Raw genomic sequence first — 12,851 nt, 5'->3', positions numbered from 1 at the left:
CTACGGAGTCAAATCACACAAAACCCTGCATAACACGCGATAGAACCCCACAAAAACAAACAATCGAAGACTACTATGTTTATAGGCAGTAAAGCTTAGAAATTATTTTCTAGTATAAGTTAGTTTATGTGACATTAGTAGTGTATATTGGTCGTGGGACCCGCTAGTGCGTTAAGTGCGATAATTTTTTTATAATTAGGGGAAGTTTTACATAAAGGGTTATTAGTGTATAAGGTGTTAAGGGATAATTAGGAATTAGCTAGGTAGATTAGTGTTGGAAGACAAGGAAATGAGAGAAAACTCTAGAAGAAGCTAAGTGTCATGACACTATTCGAAGTTGGACTTTGACCAAGGTGTAATAACTTTTCTAAAATCAGATTTTTGACCAAAACTCCCTTCATTTTCTTATCTTGCTGGCCGAAATTTTGAGGGAGAGAAAGGGAGAGAAACCTTCAACTCCAACTTCAATTTTTGCTTGAATTTTGAGTTCCAACCAAAGTTTGTGCAAACTACTCCATAAAACTTGTTTACTAAGGAGATTTAAAGGCTTTGGTGGAGTGATTTTTGAGAGAAAAGTGCTAAGCTACCATCTTTCTTGTGGTTATAAGGTAACTTGCCAAGAAAACCCCTCTTTACTTCTACTAGTTGTATAATAATGGGTTAGAGTTGTTAAATGTGTAGTTTTGTGAGAAATTTTATGACTTGAGGTGGTATCAGAGCTGTTTCGCGTGGTCTCTGCGCGGAGTGAGTTTGGGCCAAGTAGTGTTACGGTCCTGATTTCGTGAATGTGTGTAAAGGTCTAAGTGCTCCTTTGAGCATAAGTTATGAATCATGGCATGTTATAGGCTTCAAATCTTTATTGTGGTACTTGGAGTCATCACAATCAAGCAGGCATACACAGGAATATTTACATTCGTACACTTGGCGTAGTAATAAGTAGTCATTTAGGAATCAATCATTCATTCGTTGAAAGGATACATGCGTTCACTTGGAGACATTCATTCAAGTCATTCATTCATTCATTCGCCAACCATTTTCCTTATCCCTCTGACATTAGAAAACATTTGCAAGTGAAAATTCCTTCAGTGTTCATGTCATTCATTCATTGATTTCATTGCATTGAATTCACTGGTCAGTTCTCCACCAGATTTCGTGGTAGTACTCGAGTATACCAAACATTGTCCCAGGGTCACCAACCGCCCGACCAAATTCGCTTCTGGCTCGAGTTGACTGGCAACGAAGGGCAAGGGCCCAGTTCAGCCAAAAGGTTTACATTCATGCACAAGTAACATTCAATCATTGAAAATTCACTTTTGCTTGGATCGAGTGCGATAAAGTACACATTTGCCCATCGAAACTTTATTTAGCAATCATTGGAAAACATTTAACATTCCGGTAACATTCACAACATTTCACATAGTCATTTAAAGCATACACATGCAAGGAACACTCACCTTTTAAAGTAGACCAAAGCTAAACGTTCGACACCCGATCGTGCTCGTTCCCACCGTTAAACCCTAAAAGTAACCACGACAAGATGTCATGGTCCAATCATTCAAAACTTAGGTTAATAAGGTGCTCACTTTATCCTTAATTATGAGCCATACACCTATCTAAAATTGACCCCTCAAAACACGAAACTTAAAAACAAACTTGAAAGCCAATCGAAGAATGTCAAAGTGCATTCTAGGGCTATGAAGTACAGTTGTTTAAGGCCACAAAACTAACCAAAATCACACCAATTAAAGTTTAAAACCTAGAAAAGTTTTCTCAAAGTTTTTCAAGTTCCACTCAATTCATTTAACAAAATTTTCCAGCTTTGGCGACATTCTTTGAAAAAGTATAACTTGAGTTCCGTAGGTTGACAAATCACAAGACTTATACCATTAGAAAATAGACTCTAAGTACTAATATGCTTTAGAAGACATATTCATGAAATTCAACTCATAGATTTGTCAAATTTTCAATTCAAAATCACTGCTGTCTCATGTGCAAAACAGAACAATCATGGTTTTTTAAGAAATTTTGTAAATTTGCTGGTATTTATAGGAGTTGAACTAACCTTACACGGTTAAAAGAGCTATGAGTCTAGTTTCAAATGCAACAAACGAAACTCAATTTGGATTTTTCGACACCAAGATATAACAGATTTCCCAAGACTGTTCAAAATCTCCTGCAGGAAAAATTTTCAAGAACACTTCTCCTTATTTTCCTTAATTTCCAGCCATTTTCAAGGCTTCATTCTCAACACAAGACAGCCTTATTTTAGCCACAAAACTAGCTATAACCAACATATACCTAAGCTGGAAAATTTTCTACCAAGGCTGGAATTTTGCAACTAAAGGCTGAAAATTCTTGTTTGAAAAATAAAAAGTCACAATAAAGCTACAAATCTTCATACAAGTCCATAACAAAACTAGATACCATCATACCATAGCTAAAAAATAAGAAACAAAGCTGGAAAAATGAAACCCTAGGCTAAAATTTCACCAATCTTGGTTATCAACCATAAAACTTCTAATTTCAAGTCATCTTCTCCATAAATTGCAAGATAAGAAAGAGAAAGGAAGTTGTCCAACTTGGTACCTTCAAAACCCCTTGAGAAAGTGAAGAACTAAGCTTTCCTCTCCAAAACCTCTCCACTACAAGCTTCCTTGCTTCCTTGGAGTAACTTTGTTCAGTTTAGTTTTATGATTCTAACTTAAACAAGGCAAGAATCAAGATGAACTTGGTGGTTTTTCTTCTCTCTTTTCCTCTCTAAACGGCCAAGAAGATGAAGAAATGAAGGAAAATTGTAGCTAAAGGAAAGATAAGAAGGAAGAAAGTTTCTTAGTCAAAGGTTGCATGGATGGCCAACACTTGGCAAGCCACCAATTTTCCTCTTGTTTTTTGTCAAAAATTTCGGCTAGGCTTAAGGTTAAATTAGGGTAGGATAAATGATAGGAAAAAAAGAAGATTAGGGTAAGAAAGTATTGGTCAAGTGGTGTACTCAACCGATAACAAACAGCGCAAGTCAGTTCAAGCCTATTTCCTTAACTCGTTTGTACTTTTGTTTTAACTTATGATTCACTAACTTACTCTTAGAACTTTTAATCACATACTTCCTCTTACTTAATACCCACTTTCATCCACCAAATTTAGTGCACACAACTCACTAATTAATCACACTACCATTATACACCTTAAACCCTAGTATGCACTAACTATAAAAGTAAAGGTAAAACTCTCAACTCGATTATTTATTATACCTACTAAGGCAAATAATTTAGCATTAAGGAAATTATAAATTAACTTATTCAAGAATAAAGGAAATTATAAGAAAATATAAACTAATTTGCAAGTGCTCACATGTCTTGCCATGAAGAAATTTCTTAATGTATACAATACCTACTTTTTCCCGTGCATCAACTATACTTATAACAAGTTTATACTAATTTTTGTAGTTGAATAAACTAGCTACAAGTTCATTAAGGTATGTGAAATTGCTTGGTTAAATCCACCTAATTGTATGTCTACTTTTGTGAGCTTATTCCTTAGGACTCATGTATTTCTATCCACTATTGAAGTTCAACTTTTTGATTTATTCAATAGATTAAATCATTTGTAATTAATGACCAATTAATCACGAATATGAAACATGAACTAATAAGTACACAATGTAGCAACAATCGACCATACGTAATCCATAATTAAAGTATAAGAAAACCTATCTCAACCCTAGGATAACATAACTTAGCTACACAGAGATATTATCAAGAGAAACTTCATTATTTTCTGGCAACAATTCACGAAATAAGATACAATAGTTCGAGAGAGAGAAAAAAAAGTAAAGATTCTCTTATTTCACAAGTGAGCAATAAGCTCCTCTATTCCTCTCCCAAACTTGTCTTCAATCACCAAAAGTATGAAGAGTATTTCACCACTAAGTAACTAAGACATGTTGAGTACAAAAAATTTTCTTGTTGTTTTTGAGGTGGGAAGCTAAGTTGCTTAATATCCTAATAGGTCCCAAAAATCTCCAATTTTCCCTTATAAGTTAGTATTTATCGGGGCCACATGAAGTCAAAAATTGATAGGAAAAATCTTAGTCACTTTCGAACCACCTTAAGATCCACAGCTAAATTTGACGTCGGATCCGATGAATAGAGGGCTAGATCTGCTTTGTTTGTTTTCTCAATTTTGTTTCTAATATAGATTGGATCCTAGATCCAATACTGATCACTTCGTATCCCGCATGGATCTGATGAGCTCGGTTTGAACTCTGCTTCCTCTATCGATCCACATCTGGATCCGGCCTGCCTAGCCTTGATCTAGGGTTGGATCAAATTAACTTCTTTTTGTATTGCTTTCTGCTTTGGATCTATGCCACGTATCCGATTTGATTGGTAAGGGTTCAGACCGGATCCCACCTTTGTCCTTTGTCTTGGTTTTTCTTCTTTTCTTTTCTTAGTTGCACTTTATTCAATTGAACTTGTGACTTCTCGCAAAGGATTAATTTAGTTGGTTGAGATCGAATCTAGATGTGTTGCCCAAATCATCCTCGAATTCGCTGTACATCATGTAGTTCTGTTCTAACGTGATTCGAATTGATGATTGATCATTCAAAACTACAAAAACATAAAACTTTGCAAATAAATATATAATGCCACAAGTTTTGCTTAACTTTGATCTCTTATTGCAAATTCTAACCAAAATTACACCAAATGCATTCTTGTAATGACAAAACACATCGAAAAAGCACAAGATATAACCACACAAAAAGCGCAAAAAACGAACAACTATCATTTAGTGTAGAAGTTGAAAATGTGAATATACACACACATATATATATATATATATATATTGTTGTGGGAATAAATAAATATTATATTGTTGTGGTTGTTATGAAAAAAATGTTCCTAATAAATTTAAAACTACATTTTGTTTCTAGTTTTCATTTGCAAGTATTAGTGATGTTATTTCTATAAAGAGAATTCGATTGATGTTGAACTTTGTGTGGATGGAGTATATTAGATGTTGATATTAGTAGTGATGGTTTAAACTTTTGGTATTTGTAAGGTGGCAGTCATGGATTGAAATTTAGGGATATTGATAAATATTGTTGCGTATTAAGCAAGCTTTGAGATTAATATAAGTTTGTAAGTAGACTTTTGGGTATCTCATATGGTGTTTGTAGTTGATACAACGATCTGCACCGAAAATTTTTAGATGTTGATGTGTATGTAATCGTGATAACAAATAAGTATGAATGAAATAAGTACAGTGAACCATTTCTTTCCTTTTTTTTTTTATTTTGTTGTGAATCATAATCTAAGGGCATTATAGGATTTTTGAGAAAAGTCTAGCCTTTTGGATCTAGAATATTTCTTAAACAATGAAAATATGGGAGGTTTGTGAAATTATCCCAAATGCTTAATATCTCTCGTATTTATAATTTTGAAAAGTTGAGATAAAGGAGAAATTGGTCAAAATGGCATTGACGAATGAGTGTCGGCCGATCGGTACGCAATAATGGCCGCGACCGCACAGATTCTCCACCAAACAAACAAACAAACAAAGACAAGTAAAACAGCAAAAACAGCTTTGACTTCATTAGTAAGTGATCGTTAGACAGAATATTCTTCCATATGATCTTTTTGTCTCATTTAATTAAATTGTGTATAGTTTAAGGTGTATAACTGTTAATAATATAAATAGTAAAAATTACATGGCATGATGTGATAAGATGCCTAAAAGGGCTCAAATCAAAGTTTCCAATATAGTTTAGACTCTGAAAAATATTACTGCTTATAATAAAATATTCAGGTTGCATTTCGAAATAAATATATTGTCAAGTTTGAATGTAATACAAACTTAAAAAATTCAATTACCTAAATGTGCGTCTCTTGCTTTTGTCATGGACTATTGTCTACTAAACTATATGACATAAAACCTAAGCATCATAAGTAAAGTTTATGTCAAATTATCGACAGGCATTTGTCTAATGATTAAAGTTAAAATTTCAGGATTTAGAGAACTGAATTTAAATCCTCCCTTCCCATTCCTATCTTTTAAATCCCACATCTTTCATCTTTTATGCTAGGAAAAAAAATTTAAAAAGAAAAGGTTTATGTCTAACCTACTTTTTTGTTCTACCCAAAAAAAAAAAAGGAAAACTACTGTTTTCTTTAGCATCAATCAATGTACATCCTTCCTTGTTTGGATTATATTTTTCGCAGAAAATTTTTTTAGGTAAAATTTTTTAGGTTTGTATGAGAATATTTATTTTCATATTTTTCAATCACTTTTTTACCTCACATATATCATATTTTACAAAAAATTCTAGAGTCATTTTTTTCCAAAAAACTCCCCAAAAAATACAATCCAAACGAATATTCTCATACATAGATCAAAGAAATGACTCTAGAATATTCTCATACATCCTGTCTACCTCTAACTGTTTTGTCATGAAAAGACAGCCCAAGTTAATATAGCAACCTAACACTTGCAACAAAGATGGGCCTGGTGAAAGCCTCGAGCCTTTATTAATAAAGAATAAAATTCCAAAAAAAAAAAAAAAAAAACCTCGTTAGCTGCGCATCTCCCCGAGCCAAAAAGAAACAAAAAAGGAAAAATCACGTGTCATAACGAGATAAAACATAGAAAAGTGTTCAATACAAAATGCACCCTCGAACTATACTCAGTTTGCAATTTGCCCACTATACTATCAATTATAGCGATTTATTGTCTTATACTATGAATTTCAGCACTTTGCTGCAATTAAATTAATGTGACAAGTAATTATTTATTGAAAGGACAACAATAACTCCATAAATAATGTGTTGCCTAGAATATTCATTTCTTTAATTTCTTTTATCTTAATTTTTTGTTCTTTTTATTTCAACAGTAAACAATCTTACATCTCTTGCTATTACCACTACAGTAAAATACCTACCATTGAACCGCCACAATAGAAGAAGAAAAATTAAGACTAGACTATATAAAACTAGATCAAAATCACAGCTTTATATCAAGGCTAAAAACCCATCAGTAATCTATGCAAAAAAAATTGAAGATACACCTCATAAATCCACACCAAATCTTCAAATAGCAAAACCCATATCACAATCTTATCATATGTAGAACCAATCACACATTTAATCAAACTTCAATATGCAGCAAGAAGAAATAAAAACACACAATAGCATAAACAATTATAGAAATTAGAAGGACAGGAAACGATGGGATCTGAGCTCTTGATTTAAAAAGTGCTGGGAAATTGGCTAGTACCAATGAGGTTGGTAAATTTGAAATGGGTTGTGATTTTGAAACTTGAGAAACGATGAAGATTCAAAGAGAAGGCACTCAAGAGAGGGAGGTGATGTAGGTTTATGAAGTTAAGGACATGAAGAGGTAGATTTGAGTGGAAAACGTGAAAAGCGATCCATCTTAGAGAGTTTGATATGAGAGATGGAATGGATAATAACTTGATGGTATAGTTTAGAGAAAGAGAAGGGGGGGTTGCCAATGATTTTAGAAAAGAAAGAAGGAGGAGAGATGGGGGCAATTTAGTTAATTGGTCATTTAATTAGGATAAATTTGTTACATCACCTTATTTTAAGCGATCTACAACGAAATCAGTAGTATAAAGTGCAAGTCTATGCAATTGATAGTTTAGGGGGCAAGTCGCAAATTAAGCACAGTTCAAGGGTGCATTTTGCATTTAACCCTAGAGAAAAAGCCAAAAAAAAAAAAAAAACCTTCTTAGCCTCGCTTATTATTATAAGTTTAACATTTTGATAATGTGTTTCTTGCAGGATGAACTAAGAAAAGAGCATACAAGAAAGTATATACAGTTTTAGAGGTACTTTTCACTGGTTTTGATGAGGTTTCAAGTGAGATTATATGATCGTAATTGCATAAGTGAAAGTGCTCGCTTTAGTGGTATACAATTATCTAACATTTATTTTGTGTTTGGATAAGAGGTTATTTGAAATATTTATTTGAGATAATTACTGTAGCACTTTTTGTGATATAATATATGTGAAATAAAAAGGTGATTGATAATTATGTGTATAATGCAAGTAAAATAAAATTTGAAATTTTTTTTTGAAAATCTTGTTATCCAAAAAATGAAAAAAAAAATGATTATGAATGGACTAGTCTGTACTTGGAGCCTTGGACAGTTTTGTGCGCGTTTCTTACCGGAGCCATGGCACTCTTAAGTCTTATCTGTATCGGTCCAATTTTGTCGGATATCCCCGAAGGAAAGGACCCTTGGACAGCTAGGTATCTCTCACTATCTGAAATCGAGCTATGATAGACGCCGGTACCAGCGGCGAGTTGGCGCTTCAGAACAGTGTGTGAATTGTGAAACGCCTCCGGTTCGATGTCGTACTACCTTTTTTTTTTTTTTTTGTTTGGTTAATTTCAGAAACCTCACCTCAGGGAGGTTTTCTGAGGTGAGGTTTCTGACAATTTTCCTGATCTCCTTTAATATTTAAAAAATTACACTAATCTCTCTTGAGATTTATGATTTGGCAACAAAATCAGTTCATTTCTAAAAAATATGATTAAAAAATTACTTCCAAGAGAGATGAAAATTTTGTACCTCAAATGCCCCTTATGCATTCCGGTCGAGGTGTATTAGCAAAAATAATTATCAATTACAAATAATTATCGATCAAGATGTATTGCAATCGTGATTGTCTCGAAAAATTTCATAATTTTCAACTAAAATTGTAACTTTTAAACATTAAACTGAGAACAACAGGCATTATTTACCTGATTTAGGGTATGCCTTTTGTGATTTTGCATGGAAAAGAACGCCCAAATTTGCATTTTTTTCTACCTTCTTTCTTAGCCACTACCACGAAATTACTCTAATACAAAAGCCATTTCTTTAGTTTCTAAATCAAGAGGAAAAACCGTCAAGAAAATACTTGTTTTTCTATTTCTTTCCTCTGTACTTCCTTTATTTTACCCGAGCCTTTCCTATATACGATTGAAATGTGGTCATGTCAAGTTCTATCAATCACAAAATGAAGCTAATCGGTGTAGCAAAATGGCACCATTTTGTATTTTTCACATTACAGTCCATGCTATTAACAGATAATTCCATTAAATAGTGGATTTGTGCTATAATTACTTAATTCTCAAATTTTAGTTTCTAATCTTGGATAATGTGTTGGGATAAACCAGTAATTTCATACTAGGGGATGTCAGTAAATGAGCCCCTTATTCTTCCAAGGGAGGTTTGTGTAATTTTTCAAACCATAACATAAGGATTCTTAAATATCCTCCATTAATACAGCTTTTAATTTTCGCATCAGTAACGGAATTTGAATATATGACCTTTTATGAGAAATGTCCATCTCTTACCACTTTTATGTGTGTGCCCTGCTAATTGCTTTTGGCTATATAGAAAAGGTTTCTTGGTGACATTCTATAAATACTTTCTCAATTGTTGATCTTTAGTTTTTTTTTTTTTTTTTGTTGAAAACAATAGGAAAAACGTACCTTGTGAGAAAACATTTGAAATTGATAATCACTATCAAACCCCCGTACAAAAGAGCCTTTCGAATTGCCGAAAAGAAATTCTAGCAAACCAGCCACGCTGCTGTAAGATGACGTTCTGTAATAGATATTTCCTTCTTAGAATAAATCGTTAAAAATATCTTCTTTTTTTTTTTTTTTTGTAAGCAAATTTATTGAAGCAAACATCAATTTGGCTACTACAGTCAAGCGAATCGACAAGCAGATTAGGTGGGCATCAAGGTGACTTTCATTCTTACTTTTCGGGTTCTGCCGCCGGAATTTTCACTTTTTTGGCCTCGGGAATTTCCACTTTTTTTTTTTGCCTCTGGAATTTGCACTTTTTAGTACTAAATTGATATCTAATGTATGTCACTTCTTTACCGCCCAAAAAAAAAAAAGTGAAAATCATGAAGCATGGTTCTACCAACTTAGTCAAATCTTTCTTATTTCCAAGCTAGGGGCAAAAAATCATTGGCTGCAACTACAGGGAAAAAATGGTTAAAAAACACATTGAATTGAAAGAGCTTTTGGAAACAAGAAGAAAATGAACCCTCAATAAAGAATTTCTTGGATTAAGAAATTTAAGAGTGAAACCAAAACCCTCTCCCATCCTACTCCCTCCGTCCCATTTTAATAGTTTTGTATTCCTTTTTCATCTGTTTCAAATTGTAGTCAACTTTTCAATTGAAAAATGTAGTTATATTTTAATTTTTCTAAAATACCCTTAACCTACCCCATTTAATGAGAGTTGATTTTTTTTTACCATCAATTCAAATTCCGATAAGGTTGTACCATATTTAATATGAGGGTATTTTAGAAAAATAGTAATCTAAATTTATTTTTCCAACAAAATTAACTACTTTTTCTTAAACTGTGTGAAAAAAAAAATAGAACTATCAAAGTGAAAAACTGTGTGAAAAAAGAAACAGGACTATCAAAGTGGGACGGAGGAGGAATATTTTAGAATAAAGTCTTGCAACCATAAGGTTGGCCTTTATGGTTTGTCGCTTTACTGATTGGTTCATTTATATCTTCGCCTTTGTTTCTTTCTTTCTGGATGTCTGGTCCATCTTTCTGGTAGATAACCTATACAATTCTTCATTGTGCTGTTTGAGCTTTACAAATATTCTTCCTCGCTTTTCGCCTTTTCGCACCCCAGCACTCCCAGCTCCTAAAATCTAAATCACATCAAATTTTCCAGTCCTGAAAATCCAGGGAAGATGACTGGCTTGAAGGAGTATATGGTGATGATACCATTCATGGCTCATGGCCATCTAACCCCTTTCTTAGATTTAGCCAAGAAAATTCAACAAAGAACTGGCTTCGCCATCACCCTGGTTAGCACCCCTCTTAATGTCAAGTACCTCGAGAATACTATATCAAAGGATTCATCCCAAGAATCCCGAATCAACTTAGAATCTCTTCCTTTCAACAGTGTTGAACATGGCTTGCCACCAAATACTGAGAACACTGGGGCCTTGTCCTTGGACCATATCATCAAACTCTTCCAGGGTGCAGCTAATCTTGAAGGCCCCTTTCGCCGTCTCATCGCAAAAATCATCGAAAAGGAGGGACATCCTCCGTTGTGCATAGTTTCTGATATTTTTGTAGGGTGGGCTACTGATGTAGCAAAGGATTTTGAAACTGTAAATGTAACTTTCACCACAGGTGGTGCCTATGGCACTGCTGCCTATGTTTCAATATGGCAGAACCTCCCTCACCGTTCCTCCGGCAAAGATGAGTTCAGTCTTCCTGGTTTTCCTGATTCATGTCGGTTCCATATCACCCATCTGCATAGGTATCTGCAAGCAGCAGATGGTACCGATGAATGGTCAAAGTTTTTTCAGCCGCAGATATCAAAATCTTTGGGATCTCTTGGATGGTTATGCAATACAGTGCAGGAAATTGAGCCTTTTGGCTTGGATGTGCTTAGGAAATACATAAAACTCCCTGTTTGGTGCATTGGACCCCTTCTTCCACCACAAATGCTTGAACAAGATTCTTCTTCAGAATCCAAAATCATCAGTCAGCCCAGCGGGAGAGAACCAGGTTTGCCTACTGAACAATGCCTGGAATGGCTGGACTCACATCCCGAGTGTTCTGTTCTTTACATCTCTTTTGGTTCCCAGAACACTACAAGTCCTTCTCAGATGATGGCATTAGCTATGGGGTTAGAGCACTCTGGGAAACCATTCATTTGGGCTATTAGGCCTCCTTTTGGCTTTGATCCTAAAGGTGAATTCAGGGCTGAGTGGTTACCAGAAGGTTTTGAAGAAAGAATGGCGCAAACAAATCAAGGATTGTTAGTGCATAAATGGGCACCCCAATTGGAGATTCTTCGTCACAAATCAACAGCAGCATTTTTGAGCCATTGTGGATGGAATTCAATCATGGAGAGTTTGAGTCAAGGTGTTCCCATGATTGGTTGGCCACTTGCAGCTGAACAAGGGTACAACTCAAAGTTGATAATGGAGGAAATGGGAGTTGGTGTTGAGTTAACTAGGGGATTGCAGAGTACTGTAGAGAAAGAGCATGTGGAGAGGGTAATAAATACTGTGATGGAGAAAGGAGGCAAAGGAGAGGAAATGAAAAGAAAGGCAGTTGAGATAAGAGGGTTGATAAGGGCTGCTGTAAGGGAAGATGAAGGACACAAAGGGTCTTCTTTGCAAGCCATAGATGATTTCATCTCTGTAGTTTTGTCCAAGAGAAAAGTTCTTACAGCATCTTAATAAATTTTAAGTTGCCCTGCCAATGAAGTTCACCTTTGGCTGTTGAGGAAATTGGATATGATTTAATCCTTCCTCCACTTTTATCTCAAATAAAGCTTATTGGAGCAATCTGATTCTTTGAAGTAATTTCTTATGAAGGATTATCTTCTTTCTTGGGCTAGAATTACCCTTTCATTTGATCAACCTTTGGCCTCTCAACCAACCAGCATAGTATACATCAAAATCAATGCAACCTTTCAAGCATCAACTCCTCAACACAGGAAACGTTAACAACGAAGTTTAACTTTTAAATATCGCAATCACATGGTACTTGATAATTGAAGTTTCCAATTAAGCACTAGTAAACTAGAAAATCCTGCTCGCACTACCTCCTTGTCAATTCATGTAAAGGCTAATGTTAAATTTGCTGAAAATGAAGACTGTCCTCAACTTTTAGTATTAACCTTCTATACGCTAACAGTGTATATACTTTTACTATTTAATGCATAATATACAATCCAAAATTTACATATATGTTACGTATTCAACCGTGATAATATATATACTATCAGCGTACATAAGATTTACTCAAATTTTTATACCTTTTAAAAATAGAAAAACGGTGTG

The 12,851-nt window shown here is 34.4% G+C and overlaps 1 protein-coding gene across 1 annotated transcript; it reads left to right on the top strand.

The window, feature by feature from the left end:
* Positions 1-10,527: 10,527 nt before the first annotated feature.
* LOC113734682 (UDP-glycosyltransferase 92A1) lies at positions 10,528-12,353 on the top strand. Its single transcript, XM_027261322.2, has one exon. The coding sequence runs from the start codon at positions 10,737-10,739 to the stop codon at positions 12,243-12,245; it is 1,509 nt and encodes a 502-aa protein (XP_027117123.1). The 5' UTR covers positions 10,528-10,736; the 3' UTR covers positions 12,246-12,353.
* The last annotated feature ends 498 nt before the right edge of the window (positions 12,354-12,851 follow it).

Source organism: Coffea arabica, chromosome 3c, assembly GCF_036785885.1.
Source record: "Coffea arabica cultivar ET-39 chromosome 3c, Coffea Arabica ET-39 HiFi, whole genome shotgun sequence".
Lineage (NCBI taxonomy): Eukaryota > Viridiplantae > Streptophyta > Magnoliopsida > Gentianales > Rubiaceae > Coffea > Coffea arabica.
The sequence above is the reverse complement of the archived record's forward strand: the minus strand, read 5'-3'. Positions and strand labels throughout refer to the sequence as shown.